The 27,494-nt window shown below is 42.2% G+C and overlaps 1 protein-coding gene across 1 annotated transcript in view; it reads left to right on the forward strand.

The window, feature by feature from the left end:
- Positions 1–27,494, forward strand: part of ZMYM2 (zinc finger MYM-type containing 2) — a 552,630-nt gene that overhangs the window by 509,637 nt on the left and 15,499 nt on the right. The window contains exons 23-25 of the mRNA XM_030202393.1: positions 8,712–8,826; positions 12,428–12,679; positions 12,784–12,904. Coding sequence (XP_030058253.1) covers positions 8,712–8,826; positions 12,428–12,679; positions 12,784–12,904 — 488 coding nt within the window. The remainder of the gene's footprint in view (positions 1–8,711; positions 8,827–12,427; positions 12,680–12,783; positions 12,905–27,494) is intronic.

Consider the following 27,494-nt stretch of genomic DNA (forward strand, 5'->3'; position numbering starts at 1 on the left):
CTCTATCTGTGCTAACAACTAGGCCATACTTTTCCAGTAAGCTCCCAGTTATGTCAGCCATCAGATTTTCTGACTTGGCCAAGGTCTGTAATAGCCTGAGCTCTATGACTGGGCCCGCCACCATTCCAGTGGGGGGGTCTCTGGCTGTACCATAATTATACAGATTATAAACCCACAACTTTAATCACCTCAGATAATACCCTCACCATTTCAGACAGTCTCAAAATACTTGGTGTCACAATTGACCGCAATCTTACACTTGAGACACAGGTAAATGCCACTGTAAAGAAAATGTTTCATTCAATGTGGAAACTTAAACGTGTAAAATCTTTTTTCCCGAGGGAAGTATTCAGCAAACTAATTCAATCAATGGTACTAAGCCACTCTGACTACTGCAATGGTATCTATGCAGGATGTACAGAACAACTCACAAAGAAACTCCAGACAGCCTAAAACACAGCAGCCAGGTTGATATTTGGTAAAACACGATTCCAAAGTGCCACACCACTCCGTATAAAATTGCACTGGCTTCCGATCAGAGAACGCATCACCTTCAAAACCTGCACCCTGGTCCACAAGATCTTTGGTGAAGTACCAGGTTACATGTCTGACCTGATTGATCTCCCTACTAGAAATAGAACCAGTTCATTGTGGAGTGACATCTTGAGAGAGAGGATAATGCAGGAGCGCCTGGGGGAGGCATTTGAGAACATTCCAGGGATCACTCCTAATGCAGCACTGCAAAATATCCAATTCCGTATACTCCATAGGGTGTACATCACCCGACAGCGGGGGAAGGAGATGGGGCTGTGGGAAGATGAAGGGTGTGCAAAATGTCATGGAGGGATAGGCATATTTCTCCACTCCTTTATGGAATGCCCGGCCTTGGCAGAATTATGGACCCACTCTGTGGAAGTCATGGAGAAAGACATAGAGAGATCGTTTGAGTGGACATTTCAAGCACTGTTAATGGGTGAGGTAGACCAGCTAAGAGAAGAGGGTTTATCAGAGGCGCAATGTAAGTTTGTCCTTCTGGCGTCCCTTTTGGTTAAAAAATGCATCCTGCAGTTTTAGGCAGAGCCATCGCCGCCATCAAATCAAAATTGGCACCAACTGATGAAGGAGATGGCAGCATGGGTAGAGTTGCAATATTTGTTGACCTCCTCTGGTAGACACAAGGCGTATCGTGACATCTGGAAAACATATTCTTTATTATATGATACAGGGGCTGGACCCCCCATTGAAATTTCTTAGATCTATTAGTCCTTTACGGGGGGTACCTGGAGAGAGAGGGGGGCACGAAGAGAGGGAGGAGGAGGGGGGTTGGGGGGGGGGGGTTACATTACCAAATAGAAAAGCCAGAAGGAAGGCAGCTTTATTTATCTTTTCTTGGGGTATCGATTATTCTGTAAACGGTTACTGAAAGTATATGAGTACCATTATGTTGTACAATGTTTATGGATTTTACAGACCCTATGTACTGTAAACTTCTTATCTGGCGTTAATAAAGATATTAAAAAAAAAAAAACGAACCAGTTCATCACGGACTTATCTGAATCTCCACTACCCAAATTGCAAAGGACTTAAATACAAAACAACCTATGCGTCCAACTTTTCCTACATAAGTACACGACTGTGGAATGCACTGGCACAAGCTGTGAAAACAGTCTACATAAGTACATAAGTAATGCCATACTGGGAAAAGACCAAGGGTCCATCGAGCCCAGCATCTTGTCCACGACAGCGGCCAATCCAGGCCAAGGGCACCTGGCAAGCTTCCCAAACGTACAAACATTCTATAATGTTATTCCTGGGATTTTGGATTTTTCCAAGTCCGTTTAGTAGCGGTTTATGGACTTGTCCTTTAGGAAACCGTCCAACCCCTTTTTAAATTCTGCTAAGCTAACCGCCTTCACCACATTTTCCGGCAATGAATTCCAGAGTCTAATTACACGGGTGAAGAAAAATTTTCTCCGATTTGTTTTAAATTTACTACACTGTAGTTTAATCGCATGCCCCCTAGTCCTAGTATTTTTGGAAAGCGTGAACAGACGCTTCACATCCACCTGTTCCACCACTCCACTCATTATTTTATATACCTCTATCATGTCTCCCCTCAGCCGTCTCTTCTCTAAGCTGAATAGCCCTAGCCTCCTTAGTCTTTCTTCATAGGGAAGTCGTCCCATCCCCGCTATCATTTTAGTCGCCCTTCGCTGCACCTTTTCCAATTCTACTATATCTTTCTTGAGATGCGGCGACCAGAATTGAACACAATACTCAAGGTGCGGTCGCACCATGGAGCGATACAACGGCATTATAACATCCATAAGTACATAAGTAGTGCCATACTGGGAAAGACCAAAGGTCCATCTAGCCCAGCATCCTGTCACCGACAGTGGCCAATCCAGGTCAAGGGCACCTGGCACGCTCCCCAAACGTAAAAACATTCCAGACAAGTTATACCTAAAAATGCGGAATTTTTCCAAGTCCATTTAATAGCGGTCTATGGACTTGTCCTTTAGGAATCTATCTAACCCCTTTTTAAACTCCGTCTAGCTAACCGCCCGTACCACGTTCTCCGGCAACGAATTCCAGAGTCTAATTACACGTTGGGTGAAGAAAAATTTTCTCCGATTCGTTTTAAATTTACCACACTGTAGCTTCAACTCATGCCCTCTAGTCCTAGTATTTTTGGATAGCGTGAACAGTCGCTTCACATCCACCCGATCCATTCCACTCATTATTTTATACACTTCTATCATATCTCCCCTCAGCCGTCTCTTCTCCAAGCTGAAAAGCCCTAGCCTTCTCAGCCTCTCTTCATAGGAAAGTCGTCCCATCCCCACTATCATTTTCGTCGCCCTTCGCTGTACCTTTTCCAATTCTACTATATCTTTTTTGAGATACGGAGACCAGTACTGAACACAATACTCCAGGTGCGGTCGCACCATGGAGCGATACAACGGCATTATAACATCCGCACACCTGGACTCCATACCCTTCCTAATAACACCCAACATTCTATTCGCTTTCCTAGCCGCAGCAGCACACTGAGCAGAAGGTTTCAGCGTATCATCGACGACGACACCCAGATCCCTTTCTTGATCCGTAACTCCTAACGCGGAACCTTGCAAGACGTAGCTATAATTCGGGTTCCTCTTACCCACATGCATCACTTTGCACTTGTCAACATTGAACTTCATCTGCCACTTGCACGCCCATTCTCCCAGTCTCGCAAGGTCCTCCTGTAATCGTTCACATTCCTCCTGCGACTTGACGACCCTGAATAATTTTGTGTCATCGGCGAATTTAATTACCTCACTAGTTATTCCCATCTCTAGGTCATTTATAAATACATTAAAAAGCAACGGACCCAGCACAGACCCCTGCGGGACCCCACTAACTACCCTCCTCCACTGAGAATACTGGCCACGCAATCCTACTCTCTGCTTCCTATCTTTCAACCAGTTCTTAATCCATAATAATACCCTACCTCCGATTCCACACCTGTTTTCCATACCTTTCCTAATAATACCCAACATTCTATTCGCTTTCCTAGCCGCAGCAGCACACTGAGCAGAAGGTTTCAGTGTGTTATCGACGACGACACCCAGATCCCTTTCTTGGTCCGTAACTCCTAACGTGGAACCTTGCATGACGTAGCTATAATTCGGGTTCTTTTGTCCCACATGCATCACCTTGCACTTGCTCACATTAAACGTCATCTGCCATTTAGCCGCCCAGTCTCCCAGTCTCGTAAGGTCCTCTTGTAATTTTTCACAATCCTGTCGCGAGTTAACGACTTTGAATAACTTTGTGTCATAAGCAAATTTAATTACCTCGCTAGTTACTCCCATCTCTAAATCATTTATAAATGTATTAAAAAGCAGCGGTCCTAGCACAGACCCCTGAGGAACCCCACTAACTACCCTTCTCCATTGTGAATACTGCCCATTTAACCCCACTCTCTGTTTCCTATCCTTCAACCAGTTTTTAATCCACAATAGGACATTTCCTCCTATCCCATGACCCTCCAATTTCCTCTGTAGCCTTTCATGAGGTACCTTGTCAAACGCCTTTTGAAAATCCAAATACACAATATCAACCGACTCCCCTTTGTCCACATGTTTGTTCACTCCTTCAAAGAATTGAAGTAAATTGGTCAGGCAAGATTTCCCCACACAAAAGCCGTGCTGACTTGGTCTCAGTAATCCATGTCCTCGGATGTGCTCTGTAATTTTGTTTTTAATAATAGCCTCTACCATTTTCCCCGGCACCGACGTCAGACTCACCGGTCTATAATTTCCCGGATCTCCCCTGGAGCCTATTTTAAAAATGGGCGTTACATTGGCCACCCTCCAATCTTCCGGTACCACGCTCGATTTTAAGGATAAGTTGCATATCACTAGCAGTAGCTCCGCAAGCTCATTTTTCAGTTCTATCAGTACTCTAGGATGAATACCATCCGGTCCAGGAGATTTGCTACTCTTCAGTTTGCCGAACTGCCCCATTACGTCCTCCAGGTTTACCGTGAAGTCAGTAAGTTTCTCCGACTCGTCCGCTTGAAATACCATTTCCGACACCGGTATCCCACCCAAATCTTCCTTTGTGAAGACCGAAGCAAAGAATTCATTCAGTCTCTCCGCTACGTCTTTGTCTTCCTTGATCGCCCCATTTACCCCTCGGTCATCCAGCGGCCCAACCGATTCTTTTGCCGGCTTCCTGCTTTTAATATACCGAAAAAAAATTTTACTATGTTTTTTTTGCCTCTAATGCTATCTTTTTTTCGTAATCCCTCTTGGCCTTCTTTATCTGCGCCTTGCATTTGCTTTGACACTCCTTATGCTGCTTCTTGTTATTTTCAGACGGTTCCTTCTTCCATTTTCTGAAGGCGTTTCTTTTAGCCCTAATAGCTTCCTTCACCTCACTTTTCAACCAGGCCGGCTGTCTTTTGGAGTTCCGTCTTTCTTTTCTAATTCGCGGAATATGTATGGCCTGGGCCTCCAGGATGGTATTTTTGAACAGCGTCCACGCCTGTTGTACAGTTTTTACTCTCTCAGTTGCCCCCCTAAGTTTTTTTTTTACCGTTCTTCTCATTTTATCATAGTCTCCTTTTTTAAAGTTAAACACTAACGTATTTGACTTTCTGTGTACAGTTACTTCAAGGTCGATATCAAAACTGATCATATTATGGTCACTGTTATCAAGCGGCCCCAGTACCATAACGTCCCTCACCAGATCATGCGCTCCACTAAGGCCCAAGTCTAGAATTTTTCCTTCTCTCGTCGGCTGCTGCACCAGTTGCTCCATAAAGCTGTCCTTGATTTCATCAAGGAATTGTATCTCTGTAGTGTGTCCCGATGTTACATTTACCCAGTCTATATTTGGATAATTGAAGTCACCCATTATTATCACATTGGCCATTTTGTTCGCGTCTCTGATTTCTTTTATCATTTCTGTGTCTACCTGTTCATCCTGGCGAGGCGGACGGTAGTACACTCCTATCACCGTTTTTTTTCCCTTTTATACATGGAATTTCAACCCACAATGATTCAAAGGTGTGATTTGTGTCCTGCTGAATTTGTAATCTATCTGAGTCAAGGCTCTCGTTAATATACAGTGCTACCCCTCCTCCAGTCCGGTCCACCCTATCACTACGATATACTTTGTACCCCGGTATGACAGTGTCCCACTGGTTATCCTCCTTCCACCAGGTCTCAGTAATGCCTATTATATCCAATTTTTCGTTTAGTGCAATATATTCCAACTCTCCCATCTTATTTCTTAGACTCCTAGCATTTGCATATAGACATTTCAGAGTATGTTTGTTGTTCTTATTTGCATGATGCTTAGTACCTGACACTATTGATTTGACATCTTTTGTCTGATCTTTAGTTGTATTTAAGGGCACCTGGTCTACCACGGTCTGTTGTGCAACCTCACTATCCAGAAACCCTATCTTCCCTGTTTGTGAGGTATCTTTGCAAGATACCTTTTCCCGAACCATGCGCTTTTGAGCGACTGTCGGCCTTCCCCCCAACCATCTACAATTCAGAAAATCACTAAAGACCCACCTGTTCGGAAAGGCGTACCCTAACGACCCAACATAAATGCCTCAACCCTGCAACATATCAACACCAAAGATCATATTGTCATATTGGACATTATCTTACCCCTCCTATCATCTACCCCCCTAAGTTGCCTGAATCTTATCTATCCTATTCCATCCTAACATCTAATTGTATTTGTTCCCTACCGGACTTGGCAATTGCCTTTACTATGTAAGCCACATTGAGCCTGCAAATAGGTGGGAAAATGTGTTATACAAATGTAACAAATAAATTATTTCTAGTTGCCATTTTATCAGCACGGAGAGTTTAAGAGCTTCAAGCTCTCTCTTGCAGGGACCCCTTTCTCCACTTTTCTGACTCAGGAGTTTCCATAAGGACAGCTCCATCCTTTTTGCCAAAGATTGAATCGCCTTTTTATGTTAATTTGATGGTTTCTTCCTTCTTTTTCCAGGAAGGCCTATTCTGCAGAATACGCTTCCCTGCGACTGTTGGATGTGAAGCATGTCCTTATGTGCTGTCTTACCGCTACCAACAATTTCAGATGGTCTGATCATCTTTTTGTCCTCTTTGTGGGACCCTGGAAAGGTTTGCTGGCGGCCTCCAAAGCGACAATGATTTGATCGCTTAAGTAGGCTATTTCTTTGGCTTACATTCTGAGAGGTAGATCTGCTCCCATGCACGTCAGGGCTCATTCTACCAGGTCTTAGGCAACTTCTTAGGCAGAGTCTAGAGCAATTTTGTTGGCGGGAATCTGTTGGTCAGCGATGTGGTCATCTTATTCCTTTGTTGAGCATTACTGTTTGGATGTATCTGCTCAAGCAGATGCTTCCTTTGGGGCCAAGGTTCTCACTGCAGGATCTCTCAGTCCCTCCCCTCTTAAGGATTGCTTCTGTACAATCCCATCTGTCTGGACTGATCAGTGGGACGTAATTTAAGGAAAATTTAGTTAATTACCTGATAATTTTCTTTCCTTTAGTCCCAAAGGATCAGTCCAGAGCCCGCCCTTCTGTGATGGTTTTGGTTTTTCTGGGTTCTATGTAATTTCAGATGTTTGTATTGTTCTGGTTCCATTATTTCTAAGGCACGAGTTTTGCCCTTTATTTCCTCTGTAAGTCACTCTCTTACTGTTTTATTGAATACTAGCTTGGTTGTTAAGTGCAGGAGCTTAAGAGGCACAACTCATTAGAGTTCTCTATCTCTACCTGTTGGCAGATGGTCACAACCCATTTGTCTGGACTGATCCTTTGGGACTAAAGGAAAGAAAATTATTAGGTAATTAACTAATTTTTCCATATTTTTGGTTAGCACTCTATAATAAACAGTACACTTATGCCACCCACCCATGCCCAAAAGATGGGTAATGCGGCTCTGAATTCTTAGCTCCTAAATTATACTGACAAGCAAGAAAACAGGCCATTTATAAAAACAGAATTCTTCATTACAAGCAAGTAAATAACCAAAAGTGAAAACACAACTAACTAAGAATTATGTGCAAATGCGAGGTAGCTCAGGAAGGAATTTAAAAAAACAGATTTTCTTATGAGAAAATTATTCATAATAAAATAATCTCTGGTTTAGGCCCTGCAGTCAGCAATAACAAAGCTGCATTCAACCTGGATGTAGATGAGGGTAACCAACAATGATGTTGGTGCAGGTCACCAGACAAACAGTTGGATTCACCAGACAAACAGCTGGACAAACAGCCCTGGAATGTGTCAGTAGCGCAGAGGTGCAGCAATAGAGAGGATAGCTGGTAGAAGCCTGAAATAGCTCAGGTAAGATAAAAACACCAGCAGCTCCCGTTTGGTCTTAGGAGAGGCCTTTTATAGCATTCTAGTAGAAGTCTTATATTGGAAGATAGGGTAAAGCACCTTGGGACCTCAGAAACCTCAAGAATGTCCATTTCACGTCACTGAAGATGCAGTTCTTAGATCCAGGCATCATGGTGTCTGTGATAGATCAGCTTTGTCCCTACACAAGAAGTTCAGGACACAGCGATTGGGAAACCATGGCATTAGCTAAGTAGTCCAGGAAAAAAGTTCCTGCTGCTGAGCAAATTCAGGCCAACATGCACACTGCATTGGGCTCTGTTCTTGCAGGAGATTGTCAAGCCAAGCTCTGTATTATAGCTATAGCGGCAAGAGCTTAGACCCCTTACACCCTGCTATTGGAGTTGCCGAGAAACCCACTCTAGCCCATCCTGATCTGTCTTGCATATATGTGACACAGACTGTAGAAGTCTGTCTGGCATTGGCTTCACTTCCCCACTGCTGAAGCTGCCATTTAAGCACCACTCCTGTTTATCATAAATGAATTTATAGCTGTTGGTGTGTTCTGATAATTACGGATTCCAACAGTATTGCCTTTTAAGCAACTGATTTTGAAGTTGCAGTTTTGAAATGTAGTAATATTTGTAATACTTTTAGTTTAATAAGAGAAGATAAACTATTTGAACTATGTCTCAAATCTGAGAATTGTAAATATCTTAACAGATTTATTTATACTTCACCACCATAATATATTATAGAAATGTTCAACATCATATTAGTCATCAAAGAAATTGTAAGCTATTTTGTGTATAAGGGTAATTGATTTTTGAAAACTGATTTTATTGAATTGTACAATATAATTGTTTTTCAGTTCTTGCATGGAAGCAATAGAAAGGACAATATTTTTATTGATCCAAGTTACCAGATGTTTGGACAAGAATTAAATAAAATATTGAGACGTTGGCAACCAAGCATTCTTCCAGATGGTAAGTTCTTATGTTTTTGTGTTGCATGTGTGCTTTCCTTTACAGACATCAAGTCTCACGTGTACTTTTGTGGTCTCCAGCTGATAGTGGACTGCAAGAAATGCTGTTTCCATAGCTGAAATTTCCATGCATTTTGAAGTTAGCTGAGAGGTTATAAAATTGTGCTTTCACATGAAAGCTCATGGGCCGATGATCAGAAGCAAACGCAGGCGCTAGAGGCTGTTAGCGCCATACTAGCGCCTGAGGTTGCCACCACCCCATGATCAGAGCCCATGGACATGTGAAACAACGTGCTTGTGGGCTCTGAATGCAACTAGCTTGCAAATGCATACAAAGCAGGGATCTTAGTACAAGTAGCTTGCAATTCATGCTAAATGTATTCCTCCCCAATGATCAGCGGGCAGCACACCAAACATTGGTGCGCTGTCCGCGGCAAACCCTATGCCAGCTCTGAGCTGGCATTAGGGCTGAATGGTGAGCCCTGTCCAGCATGCATTTGCTTGCTAGCAGCCCCCCCCCCCCATTCTCCCCAATGCAGCAGCGATGACCCAACCCCCCCTCCCCACCCAGCAGGAGCAGGAACTCTGACCCGACCCCCCCCCCCCCCCCAAGCAAGTTCAGGGAGACTGGAGATCCGGTGGGTCTCCTGCCCCCCTAAACCCCCTCCCCCTTCCAGCATCCCCTCAAATAGCCCTGGTGACCCAATGAGGCCGCAAGTCAACCCCCCCCCCCCCCCCCCCGACCTGGTGGTCTAGCGGTCCTCTTCCCCACTCCCTACCTTTGTTGGAGGTGGCCTTGCTCCTCTTCCATCGGCGGCACCTCGAAAATGGCACCTAGCCCTGCCCAATGCATCCTGGGATGTGCCCGGCAGGGGTTCACACCATATAAAGGTGTGAAGCCTCTTCCTTATATGGTGTGAAGCTGCGCCCGGCACTTACCAGGATGCACTAGGCAGGACTGAGTGCTGGCATTTTTGAGGCGACGCCAATGAAAGAGAAGAGCGGTCACCTTCCTCCTCCAACGAAAGTAAGAGGGCTGACTCACGGCCCACTGGGCCACCAGGGCTGTTTGAGGGGATGTTAGGGGGGTTGGAGAACCACCAGGTCTCCAACCTGGGGAGGGGTTTGACTCGCAGCCCACTGGGTCACCATGGCTCTATTTAAGGGGATGCTGGGGGGGGGGTTAGGGGGGCTGGAGACCCACCGGATCTCCAGCCCCCCCACCCCCCCCCCCCCAAAAAAAAAAAACTTGTGTCAGGGGGACTGGAGGTCTAGACCTGGGGTACTAGGCCACCAGGGTCATGCTGTTTGGGGTCTGATGGTCCGATGGACCTCCAGCCCCTGTGTTTGACAGGTCTGGGCTTTTGACAACCTGGACCTGTCAAACAAGTGTGGAAGAATGCGCTCAGGCACAATCCACCCACACTTTACCCTATGATCAGAGATAATAGCATGCTTAAATTTGCATGCTATTATCTCTGATCATAGCTGTTCCAGCGCTATTTTTAGAGCGCTGGTTGGAACAGTGCTGGGCTTTCGACCATCTGCCCATCAGACTCCAATTCAGATCATTTATACTCCTAAGCCATAGGATTTAGGGTTATAACTGTAATATCAGTTGATGTGGGAAGGCTGGGTTTTTCAGAGAACATCCTCACTGATTTGGGTAACTGGTTTGGATTATTGCAAAACATAAGAAGAAAAGGGAGGTGCCTGGGTGTTGGTTGAAGCATTAGTCTTGTAAGAAACATAAACATAAGACCTGGAATAACCAATAAAGGGGAGAAGCAGAATTTAGGAATAGAAGTATGTCCTGTAAAATAATTCAAACATGTTTGGAACAAATATAAGGGATAATTAAAGAACCAGTTTTAAAAGTTGGGTAAAAGTCACAGGAGAAACCATTTGTGGTTAAAGAATGGGGATTTTTGTGTTCATGTAACCAAAGTGCTGCAGATCCATAAGAAAACCCACCTTGGGCCAGTGGTTCTTTATCTGCCATCATATTGCACCACCATGATACGTCAATGGTATTTGCTTTTCAAAAAAGTGAGATGATGGTATTAGCAGTGCAGTGAATCCATAGTGAAAGGAGAAGGCCTACCATCATCCATAACAAAATAAAAATGTAATAGGTAGGTAGACTTGACTCCAGATTCAACCTTGAGCATCAAAGACTGATAACTATGGTTCAGATTTTTAAGTTTTGCTATAGTGTATGGTTATTCATTCTTTATTTAAAAAAGTATACCAACAAGTTGTTCCAGAGAGGGAACCCTTCATATATTATATACTAGTAAAACATGCCCGTTTCTGGCGCAAATGAAACAGGCGCTAGCGCGGTTTTCCTCCCGAACCCCCTCCCCCCCCCTCCCTACTCACCCCTTCGGCATTGTTTGTGTTGCGGCAGCGGGGCCCGGGAACTGTTCTCATGCCTCCGATGCCCCGGATTCGCCACTTGCGTCCTGGCTCCACCTCCTCATGACCCGTTTGTTCCCTACGTCAGTTCGGTCATGACGTCGGTTGTGATGTCATCACGGTCGACGCGAGGGCGTGCCAGACAGGTATGGGCAGTGGAGAGGCTTCACCACCATGAATCCACGAACCCTTCACGAAAGTGGGTGGAGCTTGAGTGGCTTCATTTGAACGTTGGGGTTGCGAATTATGTCCAGATGGGGCGTGGCTGAGGGCGGGAGGTGGAGGTGAGAAATATATATATATATATAATGCCAAAGCACAAAATACTGTTATTATAACATGCATTTATATGATAGGTACAAGTATAGATATATTTCTGTTGGTATCTGTTTTATTATATATTTGAGATAGATTTAACCCCTTTTTGAAGAAATTTAACCAGGGGGGCTGTACATCGTTTCAGTGGACATAAGCCATTTACAGTCATAATTGACAGTATGTATTAGGATTTATTTTACTGCCTTTTTGAAGAAATTCACTCAAGGCGATGTACAATGAGAATAATACAAAAATGAGCAATAGACAATTACAGCAGTAAAAATATTCAAATAATACAAAGTATGGCATAGTATACTATTTACATTGTCAACATGATACGTAATAGAACATTTTAATTGACAGTGTAGGGTATAAACAAAGATGGAACATATAGATCGGTAAGAGAAAATAAGGTAACTAATTTAAAGAAAGGTGCACAGGAGGTCAGAGAGATGGTTAAATGTTATCTCAGCAAGGTAGGAGTGGATAAACATGTATGAGCATACATGAGCATAGTAACATAATACATGTATTGACTTAGCTGTTTTATAACTATGAAAAGTCTCAATGTTGTAAGAATAAATGCTTATGTAATGGAAATTTTGTTGCCAGAGTTTGCGACAAGGGTTCTGTCAAGTAATCCTAAATCAAAAATTTATTATTTGAAAATTACCTAAAAGGAAACTCTCAGTTCTTGAGGCATGAGCAGTTACGTTTTCACAAATTTCACATGTACGTTTTTAAGCTCTGATCAAATACATTTCTGCTTACTCCTACAATTTACTCAAATTCTTTACAGTTTAGAAACTAATTGATTTTCAGTTTTCTGTTCCTCATTTGTCATACATTTATCTGTGTTTTTTAAGGTTCAATATTTTCTCGAGTTGAAGAAGAATACCTTTGGAGAATAAAACAGCTGGGATCCCAGTCTCCATTAGCACTTCTTTTTACACTCTTCTATTTCAACACTAAATATTTTGGTTTGAGAACAGTAGAACAGCACTTGAGGCTTTCCTTCGGTACAGTTTTTAGGCAGTGGAAAAAAAACCCTCTAACAAAGGAAAACAAAGCATGTCTTCGATATCAAGTGTCTCCCCTTTGTGGAAGTGATGGCGAAGGTATGGTGACTATTCCAGAATGATTCAGTTTTTTTGTAGCTTAACATAATGCTACTAAGAATACTATTTGTCAGATAGTCAAATGTATTTATTTTATTCTTAAGATAAAATTACAACGGGAAAAAGAAAGCATGAGGATGATGAACCAGTATTTGAACAAATTGAAAACACAGCCAATCCCTCAAGATGTCCTGTTAAACTTTTTGAGTGCTACTTGTCTAAAAGGTAAGTGTTTTCTATAGTATACTTCTAGGTTATTAAATTGGAGATAAATCAGCTTATGGATTTAAAAAAACATTTTACTTAAGTCCTCACCATGCTAAACTGTATGAGTTGCACAGTTCCTGTTTTAATTTGGGCACCTATGTTTTAGATGATCCAAACAAGTTCTATTATTAAGATCACTTCAGTTTTTAAGTATTTTAAATTTCAATTTTGTATTCAATAATTTTCAAAATATTTGATCAAATTGTATTAGACACAAACAGTAACTGAATTAACGTAGTAATATAGTAAATAGTGGTAGATAAAGACCAAAATGGCCCATCAAGTCTTCTCTGAAGTGATTTTTCCACTTTGGGTATTAGTGCATACAAATTTCCATGTGGAACCCAATACCTAGTTTGCATCCTCTCATGTTGCTCGTCCAGCCTTTCCAAGTAATACAGTTTTTTAGGGTGGTTTTAACTGTCATGCTGTATTTATTTATTTATTGTTCACTTATATCCCACATTTTCCCACTGTCATGCTGTATAGGTTGCCCAGTGCTTCATTTCCATTTTCTTGCCTCAAGCTGTTTATCCCATTCTTTTTTCTGAATTTTGCTCTAGTTTCTCTGTATACTATATTTGTAAATGCATTCTTAACGTGACCTCTAATTATAAAACTAGAAAATGTTTTGTTTCTTAAGCATTATTAATACCTTTTAGGTATTTAAATTTATACTCTGTCCACCTTCTTTTTCCTCTCCTCTAGAATATACATATTTAAGTCCTTGAGTTTCATTTTTTATGAATTTTGATGCAGACCACACACCATTTTTGTTCCTTTCTTTTGGCTGTGTTCACCCTAATTCTACCTTTTTTGACATATGGCCTCTTGAACACACACTGTTCCAGCTAAGGCCCCACAAAAGACCTTTACATAGCCATGATCACTTAACTTTCTGCTGGCTACTTCTCTCCTTATGAATCTCAGTATTCCTCTGACTTAAGCCATTGCTTTTGTCACTGTTTCACTTCCTACCTTGAGGTCTTCAGCCACTGTCACCCGGAGGTACGTCTCATGAAACATATAAGCAGTGGTACCTGTTGTCAAGACTTTACCTCTGGCTATATCTAGTCACACATTTTATATACATTCATAATTGCTTTTGAATGTTAAATAGCATTATACATTTTGTTCAAATAGATCAGTTGAGATTTCTGTTTTTAATAGAATAGGACAAGTATTTTGTTCTAGTTGTTGACTGAGAATTAATCATCCATTTAGGTAGGTAATATCTGATGGCACCAGGATGGACTAGGGCACTCAGAGCGCTGAAAAACATAAGGGTGTTTTTTTTTTTTTTTTTTTTTTTTAGCATTCCTGGGAGGTCCCATGCAGCTGTTGCTGTACAAGCCTCCTCTGTATTTTTATCTGTACTGTTGCTCAGATATGTAACCTCTGTTACTCGAGAAATTTTAAACCACAGAAGAAAACCCCTTCTGTTTTAACACTTCATTCTCCTCCGTTCCCGAGTCCACCCCAACTAAAAAAGTAAAACTAAATTGAATTTAATCTGGCAGACTGCATTTTGTTCATAGTGGACATTGTCAGTGGATTTAAGCACTGTCCATGTGGATGGAGTATGTCAATCACAAGTGGTCATACCACTTGCAAATTATATTTGAGACTAGATCATTATATCCCAAACCACAGAGCAAGGTGCTATAGGGCCTTCAAAATATTTGAGTAGCTGTTTCCTTCATCTGGGGGCAAGACCAAAGCAGATGAAACCTAAGAGTTGGTTGAAGAAGAGAACAGGAGCTTGGGAGACTGGGCGGCTAAATGGCAGATGACGTTTAATGTGAACAAGTGCAAGGTGATGCATGTGGGGAAAAAAAGAACCCGAATTATAGCTACGTCATGCAAGGTTCCACGTTAGGAGTTACGGACCAAGAAAGGGATCTGGGTGTCGTCGTTGATAATACACTGAAACCTTCTGCTCAGTGTGCTGCTGTGGCTAGGAAAGTGAATAGAATGTTGGGGTATTATTAGGAAAGGTATGGAGAACAGATGTGAGGATGTTATAATGCCGTGGTATCTCTCCATGGTGCGACCGCACCTTGAGTATTGTGTTCAATTCTGGTTGCCGCATCTCAAGAAAGATATAGTAGAACTGGAAAAGGTGTAGCGAAGGGCGACAAAAATGATAGCGGGGATGGGATGACTTCCCTATGAAGAAAGACTATGGAGGCTAGGGCTTTTCAGCTTGGAAAAGAGACGGCTGAGGGGAGACATGATAGAGGTATATAAAATAATGAGTGGAGTGGAACAGGTGGAGGTGAAGCATCTTCACGCTTTCCAAAAATACTAGGACTAGGGGGCATGCGATGAAACTACAGTGTAGTAAATTTAAAACAAATAGGAGAAAATATTTCTTCTCCCAATGCTGTACTTACTAGAAAAAAAGGCCCGTTTCTGACACAAATGAAACGGGCGCTAGCAAGGTTTTCCTTGGCTCCCCTGCAGCCACCCATGTCCAACGACCCTCCTCTCCCCCTGTGCCCACTGCAGCCACCCATGTCCAGCGAACCTCCTCTCCCCCTGTGCCCACTGCAGCCACCCATGTCCAGCGAACCTCCTCTCTCCCCTGCCCCCCTCCTGCCACCCGTGTCCAGCGACCGCCCTCTCTCCCCTGCCCCCCTCCAGTCACCCACGTCCAGCGACCCCCTGCCCTCCTGCAGCCACCCATGTCCAGCGACCCTCCTCTCTCCCCTGCCCCCTCCAGCCACCCATGTCCAGCGACCCTTGTCTTTCCCCTGCCCCCCCCCCCTCCAGCCACCCATGTCCAGCGACCCTCCTCTGGACATGGATCAGCTGTGAGGCATGTTTTTTTTCCCCCCACCGGGTTCTGAAGTTGACATCATAATGGCTACAGTGACGTCAGCCTGATCTACAGAGCCTAGCAGACCAACTTGGAATGAGCCACGGTCCCAGGCAGCATGTCAGAACGTTGGAGGTGAGAATTATTATATAGGATGTTCTCAGGCCTGAGGAGTGAGTCACCTTTATAAGACAGTGGAGTTGTATGGTAAGAAGAATCATATTGAGGATGCCGTTAAAATGCAAAGACTTGATCTTGCAATGTTGCAGGTCTTGGTTCATAGATATTTAGTACCAGCAAAACCCAGCACTGCTTGTGCTGAGAGAATCTAAAGCATGAAACCCAAAGGACAGCTGTATACTGATTCAAGCACTTCTACAAATCAGTTGTGCTGAAGATGCACTTAACAAAAAATGCCAAAGCCCAAACACAATACCATTTCCAATTCGGTGCTTGTTCCCAAGAAAAATCTAGCTTTACCTTATTCTGGAAAAAGCTTAACAAGGGAATCAGTCTTCAGAGTTGAAGATTGTAAGCACTGTTTTGAGCAGTTTATGAAGAACTTCCTAGCCAACATGCCCAGATTATGGCCTTTAGATTCACCTGTGAGTTTTCTGCTAGAATCTATCTTCACAACCTAGGCCTTTCTTCTCAAATATTGCATGATTTTTTTTTTTTTGGTCTCGGGCCCAAATCATTATCTATTGTCTTCTCCACCTAGGCTGCTACTAGAGAAAAAGCAGCAAGAGAAGGTTCTCTTGGATACATGCGACCGAACAAAGGGAAAAAAAACTCCTTTGTCAGAACACCTGATATACGTCAGATGTAATGAGCCAGATTTATCTTCTGCATCAGTCCCAATACCGGACCCATTTGTTGAAGGCATTTACCATAATGATCAGATGTGGAAAAAGACTGCTCTGCCTTTTGTCTCATTTTCACCTTTTCCCAACAGTAACCTCTTCTGATCTCACTTATCCTATATTCATTTGAAATATGTCTGAGGTTGTCCCATATATCTTGCAGAAACAAAAGGAGTACATGTCCACTATCATTGTTATTGTCAGATATTGCCCCTAAGGAGGCAGAAGTAATATATCCATAGGCTTCTCCATTATTCAATATAGTTACCCCAGCCACTCAATATTGAAAGAAGCAAAATGTTCAAAGAGCTCTTTGACACCCTACTGTGCAAGGAGCTAGAAACTTTGGATAGTATTAAGAAGGTTTTCCAAGGAGCTATTTAGTTCTAGAATTGTGGCTTACCAGTTCTACATGATAAAGTACTGTCGCCAATATCCCAGGCAAAGTAGCAGCAGTAACTCTTGAATATATAGGTAAAGGAATTATCACAAGCCTCATCCAGTTATTTAGTAAAACTTTGCCCTAGATTTTGAGCAGGAGCAATATAACCAGTATTTTGCCAGTTTCCCCCAAAACGATTGGATGTTGAAGGTTGTAAGGCAAGGTCACATCAACATTTCTCCAGTTACCACTGGATTACCCGAACCATCATCAGATGAGTATTAAACAAGACAAGTCTGTTCTTTCAGAAAATGAAGTTGAATAAGCTCTGATGAAGGCGATGGATCATAGTTTATATCCCAGATACTTTTTTGGCTAAAGAAAGCAAGAGGTTTAATACCCATTCTGGATCTAAGATATATTTACAAGTTCCTCATTTTTAGAACAGTTCAAGTTAAGAAGACCATCCTTCCACTTCGGAATCTGACCTGCCTGCGGCTCTCGAGGACCGGAGTTGCCTACCCCTGGTCCAGAGCATTCTTTTTCATTAGAGTTCTTCTCTTATTGTTTCAGGAGACCAGGCAAATAGAGCCTCCCAATGGATATTTTTAGCATACACCAGGGACTAGCGCCTCTGTCTCTAAATTCAAAGGGTGCGATATTGTGCTGGCGATGATCAGCATTTTCCTGACCATCACTGGCATTATAGGAAGCTCAGTGCTGGGCAATGTCCAGGCTCTGGCATTGAATTTCTGAGTATGAGTTGGCAAAAACACAGCTGGTTAAGTGCAATTTTTGCCACTTAACTGTCTATCAAGAACTGTATAAAGATAGAACTGCATTTTTATGCAGTTATTTTACTGATTAAGTGCTGAAATTCAGCACCTAGAATGCCCCCAAAATAGCTGGTTTCGACTTGTGCGCTAACTCTGCATTTTCAGAGGCACTATCCAGTTAAGTGCCACTGAAAATGCTCAATAGCCCTGGACAAGCGATTTAAATAGGAGCCTTTCGTGGTTGTTTAAATCATTTTGAATATCGGGCCCTTAGACATTAAATAAAAAGCATAGCTCCAGCTGAATCTTGTCAAATTGAGCTCCTGTTCTACAGATTTTTGTGTCAGAATCCCTTTCTTTAGTCGTTGGGTCAAGGAAGAATTTTCTACCTTCACATCAGGTAACTATGTGTGCATCACTTTGCATTTGTCCACATTAAATTTCATCTGCCATTTGGATGCCTAGTCCTTCCAATTTCCTTTGGTCTTCCTGCAATTTTCACAGTCTGCATGTATTTACAACTTGGAATAGTTTAATGTCATCTGCAATTTTAATCACCTCACTTGTTCCGATTTCTAGATCATTTATAAATGTTAAATAGCACTGGTCCAGTACAGATCCCTGTGGCCATTTTATCCTGCCCTTTGTTTTCTGTTCAATAACCGATTCCTAATCTACAACAGAACATTGCCTCTTAACTCATGACACACACGTTTTTCTGTTTCTATGCTTGCTGTAGTGTCCAGCTTTACCACTACATATGAGTTATCTTGTTGGGCAGACTGGATGGACCGTGCAGGTCTTTTTCTGCCGTCATCTACTATATCCGTTTGTTAGCATTCACAGCATGGATGTTGAGCACTCCTTAATACAGCCTCTCCTAAAATGGAAACTATCCTGATAGCTTCTTGGAAATAGGCATGAAGAGGTTTTTGTTTCCGGTGGGAGATTTCTCTGGTGTACAGTTGTCTTTGCTTCTTTACCCATTGGACCTTCCTAAACTGTCCTTCAAACATAATAGAGGTACATCTAAGCATGATATGTCTACCACTCGTAAATGGAACATTAGTGTTACTGTGCACGCTCGTATTTAAGTTCACAAAGCCCCCTTTCAGGAAACTCAGTTCTGCGAGATCTTAATATGGTTCTGAATCAGCTCATGAAACCTCCATTTGTTGGATCAGCAGAGCAAAATACCTAGATAGAAAAGTACTCTCCTTAGTAACAATAACTTCAGCCAAAAGAGTATGTGAGATTCAATCACCAATGGGGAATAAGAGTTTTCAGTTGTTTCCCTACAACAGGATAGACTTGCCCAGGATTCTTGATAAAGGTGGTATTGGCCTTCCATATAAATTAATCTGTACTTCAAACACCTCATGCACACAGAAGTGAACAGAAGCTGCTACATACACAGATTACAAGAGTATTAGTTAACATAAGAGCATAAGCATTGCCATTCTGGGACATACTTGGGAACAAGCACCGAATTGGAAATGGTATTGTGTTTGGGCTTTGGCATTTTTTGTTAAGTGCATCTTCAGCACAACTGATTTGTAGAAGTGCTTGAATCAGTATACAGCTGTCCTTTGGGTTTCACTCAATAAGTAATTAAACTCTGGAATTCACTGCCAAGAGAATACGGTAAAAGCAGTTACCCTTAGCACTGTTTAAAAAAAGGTTGGGACAATTTTCTAAAAGAAAAAGTCCATATGCCATTATTAACATGGACTTGGGAAAATACACTGCTGATATGTAGCATAAAATCTGTTTTTCGGATCTCGCCAGGTACTTGAACCTGGATTAGCCATTGTTGGAAACAGGATACTGGGCTTGAAGGACCTTTTCCTCTGATTATTTTAATTTACTACTTAGTAGCTTCAATGTGCATGCCCTAGTCCTTGTATTTTTGAAAAGAATAGACAACCAATTCACATCTACCTGTTCCACTCCAGTTGGTATTTTATAGACCCCTATCTCTCCCCTCAGCCATCTCTTCTCTATGCTGAAGAGCCCTAGCCTATTTTAGCCTTCCCTCATAAGGACGTTGTCTCATCCCTTTATCATTTTTCTTGCCTTTCTCTATACCTTTTTCTAATTCCGCTATATCTTTTTTCAGATGCGTGACCAAAATTGTACACAATATTCAAGGTTATGTTCTCCATTCCTGCCCTAATAATTCTTTATATTCTATTTTGCTTTCTTAGCCATTACTGCACACTGAGCAGAGGGTTTCAGCTTAACTATGACACCAAGATCCTTTTCCAAGGGCCGTGGAACCCAGTGGCAAATCTAGGGTATTTGGCACCCAGGACTGATTATTTCTTTTCTTTTTTCTCTTTTTTTTTAGTTAACATTTTTTTAAATTGAAATTAAGGTTACATTTTTTATTGGAAATAAGGAAATGGACTTAATGAAAGAAAATTGCTACAAATTCCAAATACTTTCTGCTGCAACAACTGAAAGTCAAAAACAGACAAGTCAGAATCAATACATTGAACTAGTTAAGTGTACATCATTCCAAAAATCAGAACTTATCATGTAAATGCAGAATAATAAGATCCATCATCAAGCTTTAATAAGTTTATATCCCTTTTATCCTACCCTGAACCCCCCCCCCCCCCCCATTCTTACTAGAAACATCCCAGTCTTCATGAAACATTTTTACAGTCTCTTCCCCCCTCTCCTCTCCCTGGTCAGTCATGAAGATAACTATCCCTCATCCCTGTCTCCACCCTCCCCTTAAGTCAGGCTTTCTGCACTACTCATCTCCGGAAGACAACATCTAATGATCCCCAAAGCTATAGGGGCCTGATCTCTTATAGCCCCTAAAGCTACAAATGTGAAGGAGATGAAAGTGTCAAAACTGTGTCCCATCCCCCCTCATCAATCCCCTAACTAATGACTAGAAAAGATGCTGAACATCTCGGACCATCAATCAAATACCATGATTTTCTTTCACCTTTGATTAGAGTCAGTACTTTCAGAGTATGTTTAAGATCAAACGACAATCCTGAGGGCCCAAAGATCTGTAAATATCCCAAAGTAACAAAAATTTCTTCCAAAATTTGAGACCCTCTAGCCATTTCTCCAGTACCAATATTCTGGGGGGTCTGGTTTTGTTCAGTATTGAAGTATACATTTACGGCCCAGAAAACATAATTTACAGAAAAGAGGAATGGCGCTCCCTCCAGCCCCTTTAAAAGCCCCAAATTTATCCAATAAAAGCTGACCTGCTGTTCCAGGCAATCTATTACCACACAACCTTCCCAGATATCTAGTGACTTTGCCCAAAAATCCTGTATCAACGGGCATGACCAAAAGGAATGAAAAAAGGTGCCACTGTCCCTACCACATTTAAGGCAAGAAGCCAATGGAGCACCACCCAAGTAATGTAGTTGCTGCTAGATGAAGTAAGCCGTATGTACTACCCAAAAATAACTTTCCTGGGCATTTTTCATAATACCAAGGTATCTGCTGTATGCTTCTCAGGGAATCCCAATTCCAGCGAAGCAACGTAATGACAATATTCATAGCTAGTTCCGCATGTGTCCCCAATTTGTTGCTGCAGAGTCTCAAGACTTCTTAGCTGACCCCCCTCCTCCCTTGGACCCAAAAGGTGTTCTAGCAAAGTAATATTCTTAAGGCCCCAGAAGACAAATACTCAGTTGTCCAAACCAGGTTCAAAATCTACATTGCCTCTAATAGGTACTGGGATCTGTAACAAGAGAGTCTCCCCCCCCCCCCCCCCCCCCCCCCCCACCCCCAATTGGGCCACTAAGGAACTCCACATGGCTTGCAAAGGACAAAGTAAGAGGCTTCGACGGTAGAAAGTCAGGAGACGACCATTGGCAGTGCGACAAGGAATAATAGTGATATGGAGCATAATTCTCCTGCTGCATCTCCAAGCGGGTGTGCAATTGATGATTTAGCATCCAGTTACTAAGATGATGTAATAAACATGCTCGATTATAAAGCCTAATATCAGGAAGTCCCAAACCTCCACAACCCCAGTTACTGATCAGGAGTTGGTACTGCAACTTAGGTTTTTTGCCTGCCTAACAAAAATGGGATATTATACGGTTAAATTGTTTCAAATCTTTTTGCAATAAACAAAGGGTAAGAGTTTGTAAAACATACAACCTTTTAGGAAAAATTACTATGCAGACTAAAGTAATCCTGCCGAGAAGTGTCGGAGGTAAGTCCCGCCAATTGCCCAATTGATTTTTAGTAGTTTTCAATTGTTAACCTGTATTCCAGGAATAAATATCCAAAAGTTCTATACCCTGATGGATCCCAAGATATTTAAAGGAACCATCTGCCCGACATAAAGGGAATTGTGTCCCCCAAATTGTCTGCAGCCATAAAGAGAAGGAGAAGGCTTTTTATTAGTGAGATTTAGTTTAAAACTTGCGTGATCCCCGTATTCTTGGAAGGTTTCCAAGAGTGTAAACAGTGAATCTCAGGGATTGGTGAGGTAAGCTAAAAGTTCATTTGCGAACAGTTACCTTAAAACTGATCTGACCAGTTTGCAGCCCCCGAATAGCTGGATTTGTTTCTTTGTCCCGAAGTAGAGGATCTAGAGTTAAGGCAAATAGCCGTGGGGAGAGGGGACAGCCTTGTCGCATGCCAAGTAAAATAGGAAAGTCTTTTGATACCAGACCATTAATCAGTAGTTGTGCTCTGGGAGACGAGTACAGCATTCTTACGGCTCAAACAAAACGTTCAGAAAAAAAAAATTTCTCTCCAAAGTAGCAAAGAGAAAATCCCAATGGGCAGGATTGAAAGCTTTTCCTGCATCAAAGCTAATGAGAAGTGATGGTGTATCTTCTTTTGCCCAATGTTCTAGTGTAGTAAGAATTTTGCTAAGATTTTTAGCCGTGGAACGTCCGGAGATAAAACCCACCTGTGATTCCTGTGTAAGTGAGAGTAGGATCTTTGCTAGGCAATTGGCCAAAACCTTTGCAAGTAATTTATTTATTATCAGGATGTAACTTCATAGTTCAATAGAGATATCGGACGATATGATTCTGGAAGAGTAGGGTCGCAGCCTGGTTTGGGGAGTACCACAATATTAGCTAGGTTAAGTGAGGGTGGCAACAATCTCGAATCTATCATAGCATTAAACATATTAGTGAGTGGCTCTGCAATAATTTATAAAATTTGGCTTGGAATCCATCATCCCCAGGGGCCTTCAGCAGTGGGCTTTGTCAAATAACCAAAAGGGCCTCCAGGGCTGATTATTTTTTAACACCACCCTCCACAGTCCAGTACTAGTCATACTGAGAATTAATACAAAACACAACAAATGTCACTCAGGATCTACAGAGCAATTCTACCGTACCATAAGCAGTGGCTTCTATGAGTCACACAACAACAATGAACCTAGGAAAAGGCAGCTTGTTAAACATTTTTGCAGCAAGCACTAGAACATCAATACACCTATTGTAAAACTACACCAGCCAGAATAGTACAGATCGTTGATCCTGCACAGTCAGTGCCAACAAAAAAAACATGTCTTTTTCACAGACACAGAACACAGATACACCCTAATCCAATATGGATAAGTAAAAATAGAAGTATGTAGACAAAAATTAAACTGAACCACAAGAAGCCAGACTCTTCATACAATGCAACACCACAGAAACATTGATAGTGACGTATGTTTCCTAGTACTGTGCAAAATGTAAAGATAGCAGATGTAAATTTGAAAAAAACTAAGAAATACCAATCGCCACTTTGCAAATTAACAAATAGAAATAAAACAAATATGGAAATTAAGATACCATTTTATTGTTTGTTTTGTTACATTTGTACCCCGCACTTTTCCCACTCATGGCAGGCTCAATGCGGTTCACATGGGGCAATGGAGGGGTTAAGTGACTTGCCCAGAGTCACAAGGAGCTGCCTGTGCCTGAAGTGGGAATCAAACTCAGTTCCTCAATTCCCCAGGACCAAAGTCCACCACCCTAACCACTAGGCCACTCATTGAACCAATATATTTTGCTTTGAGGCCAAAACTTCCTTCCTCAGGTCAGTAGAGTATACTCCTGTCCTGACCTGAGGGAAGGTGGTTTTGGTCTCCGAAAGTTAGTCAAAATGTATTAAAATTAGTCCAATAAAAAGATTACCTTGTTTCCATTGTCTATTTATAAACATTTAATAACACAGCTACAGTACTACTTTATCAGAGAGAAAAAGAATTCTTTTATCTAGCTTTGTTGTCTCTGGTTTCTGCTTTCCTCATTTTGTTTTCACTCTCTACCTTCCATCCAGTGTCTGCCCTTCCTCTTTACTTCCATCCAGCGTCTGCCCTCTCTCTCTCTGCCCCTTTCATCCACTGTCTGGCTTCTCTGTCCCTGCCGTCAAGTATCTGCCCTCTCTCTCTGTCCCTTCATACATTGTCCAGCCTCTCTCTCCCTGCCTTCACTCTCTCTCTGCCCCTTCCATTCATTGTCTGCCCCCCTCTCTCTCTCTCTCTTTGCCCCTGCCATCCAGCGCCTGCCCTCTCTCGCCCTGCCATCCACCATCTGCCCTTTCTCTTCCTTCCATCCAAAGTCTTCTCTCTCTCTCTCTCTCCTTACAGTCACTGTCTGCCTCTTCATCCACTATGTGCCTCTTTCTCTCCCATTCATCCAGTGCCCCCTCTCTCTCCTTTTTACCTGATCCATCTCTCCACTAATGGTGCTGCTTCTGCTCTTGCTCCAAGTTAGCAGCAGCAGAAAAGAACAAGTTTTAAAAACAAGGGCTAAAATAAATATCAGAGCGTAGGGGCCTTACCTACTGTGGTTGCTGGCTCTGCTCCAGAACTGGAAGTGACATCAAAGGGGTGGGATCGGCACCATGGGTAGTGCAGACCCTGCATCCTGATTTTACTTGTTTACTGCCACTGCTGCTAGTCCTGTGGGAGGAGAAAACAGCAGCGGTGGCCTGGTGGGGGTGAGGCTGGAGGAAGGTGCAGGACTGGCCAGAGAGGAAACAACAGCGACAGCCCAGCGAAGTGTGGGCCATGAAACGGAACAGAGGGACAGGAGCAGTGGGATTGGAGCACCCCCTTTTGATCTGCACCTGGGCGGCCACACCCAACTCCCTGCCCTTGATATACCACTAGTGAAACCTTGTATCAGCAGCTTTTGCATTTCCTCTGATCTTAACAAGTTAAGGGTTATAGTAATAAGCTATGTAGACCTGGCTAGTCAACTGTGCATTTTCCACTATTACAATTAAGGATTAAGTGAAGGTGCATCAAAAGAAAGCCATACCTCATCATTTACATATATGCACACGGTTTCAATAGAAGAGAATGTATAGTTGTCCATTCACATCTTCACATTCCACTACTGTTTAAATGGAAATTATCTAATAATTCCTGCAGGGCCTCTCGAAACATTCAGCTTCCTTTGAAAACTAACTGTATTGCCATACAGTGTTCATCAGAGATTAGGATAACTCTCAACTACAGGATTCCCCACTTGTGTGGCTGATTCATTATATTTGTCAACAGAAAATGAAGTTGCTTATATGTAGTAGTAGGTGGTATCCATAGCAGAGCAAATCAAGTACACAAAGCCACCCACTACTTCAGCACACTGAGGGGACTCAGGAAGGAGCAACTGAGCAGGAACTATGAGGTATGACACAAGTGGTCCATTCATCTTGTTGCAGTCTGATCCCATTCACTTGTGTATCTGATTTGTCCTGCTGCCTTTGGGGAAGCTATACTACATGTAAGCAGCTAGACTTTTTCTGTGGATCTTAGGATCTCAAGTTGAAAATAATTTATTTTTTGATAAGGTCATTAATTCTTTCCATGTCTCTTTCTTATGTCACTATAAAATAATATATTTTCATGGGGGTCACATGTGAGCATTAATGAGTGTGAGTAAAAGGGGAAGGGAGGGGTGTGTGATGTACAAAGCAGGATGTAACTTACTGTTGCTCCCAGGACTGTCCAGTGCACCTTTTTTTAGTATGAATTTCTGGCACTTAAATCTGTACAGTAATTGGGGTAACTATTGGCAGGAGTGAATGGAGAGGAACAATATCTAAGGTGATTTAAAAAAAAAAAAAAAGACAAGTGGAAGCTTATTAGCACCAGGATGACAGAGCATCTTGTGTGGCCGACTCTGCCACATAGAGATTGTGAGGCCCTTGACAGAGGTTACTGCAGGAGTAAGAGCTGTAGTGGAAGGAACCTTTGATTTGAAAAAAAAAATGTTTAAACAGTTTGGCAAATAGGAATAGATGAATACATGCCAAGTAAAATTCAGAAGAGACATGTCAGAAGCTGAACAGTAGGGTTCTCAGAAGAGAATCTTCATGCTGGAAAATGAGGTGAATAGACCCCATAAGACAATCTTGCAATATGATGACCTAGAAAATAGGTTTTCTCACACTAATCTATAGGGGCAGGGTCTCCAAATGGATAGTTTGCGCAGTGACAGTAATTAACCTCACTACTAAGCCCCAAAGTGTGTGTGATCTTAGTCTCTTAAATTTACTCCTAATGCTTGCCATAGTACTTGCCATATTACTTAGGTTGGGCCAAAGAGAACCTCCTTTTGGAGTTCATAAGAAGATCATGTATAGGCAACCTATCCAGTAGTACATGAAAATTCTTTATTCAAGCCTGTGGCTCACAATACAATGGGAAATATTCTCTTTTTGACACATTTTCTTGCTTACTGACTGCATTTCTTGGTATTTAAGGATTATCTCCATCTCCACTTGATTCTCTGAATGATCGCTTGGAACTGACAATCTTATAATCAGTGCCATTCTGGTGGGTTTTTTACCTTTACATGATTTACAGTTTTCTTGCTATTTTACAAGTTGGAATGTCATACATGATCATAATGTCTTCATATTTTATAATTCTTGTAAGGTCATAATCCCAGTGCTTTTCTGGTACGAATTTTGGTGATATAGAGAAAGAAACAACAGGTTTTAGCAGTCTGTTGAATATTTGCAGAGAAGGAGAGGGAGGAGTCAAAGATGACCTCAAGGTTATGAGCTGGTGAGACAGGGAGGATGGATAACATTCTCATCCTCCCTGTCTGATCAGCTCATAGCCTTGGGGGTCATCTTCGACTCCTCGCTGTCCTCTGCACATATTCAACAGACTGCTAAAACCTGTCGTTTCTTTCTCTATAATATCACCAAAATGTCCTTTCCTTTCTGAGCACACTACCAGAACCCTCATCCACACTCTTATCACCTCTTGCAACTTGCTTCTTATGGGTCTCCCACTAAGCCATCTCTCTCCCCTTCAATCTGTTCAAAATTCTGCTACATAATTTTTATTCCGCTTGTGTCGCTATGCTTATATTAGCCCTCTCCTCAAGTCACTTAATTGGCTCCTTATCCATTTCCACATACAGTTCAGACTCCTCTTACTGACTTACAAGTGCATTCACTCTACAGCTCCGCAGTACCTCTGCACTCTTATCTCTCCCTACACTCCTCCCTAGGAACTCCGTTCGCTGGGTAAATCTCTTATCTGCACCCTTCTCCGTTGCTAACTCCAGACTCTGTTCCTTTTATCTTGCGGCAACATATGCCTGGAATAGACTTCCTGAGCCAGTACGTCAAGCTCCATCTCTGGCTGTTCTCAAATCTAGGCTAAAAGTCCAGCTTTTTGATGCTGCTTTTAATTCCTAACCCTTACTCATTTGTTCAGTACCCATGTTTTATCATTCCCACCTTA

This window comes from Microcaecilia unicolor, chromosome 4, assembly GCF_901765095.1.
Source record: "Microcaecilia unicolor chromosome 4, aMicUni1.1, whole genome shotgun sequence".
Classification (NCBI taxonomy): Eukaryota; Metazoa; Chordata; class Amphibia; order Gymnophiona; family Siphonopidae; genus Microcaecilia; species Microcaecilia unicolor.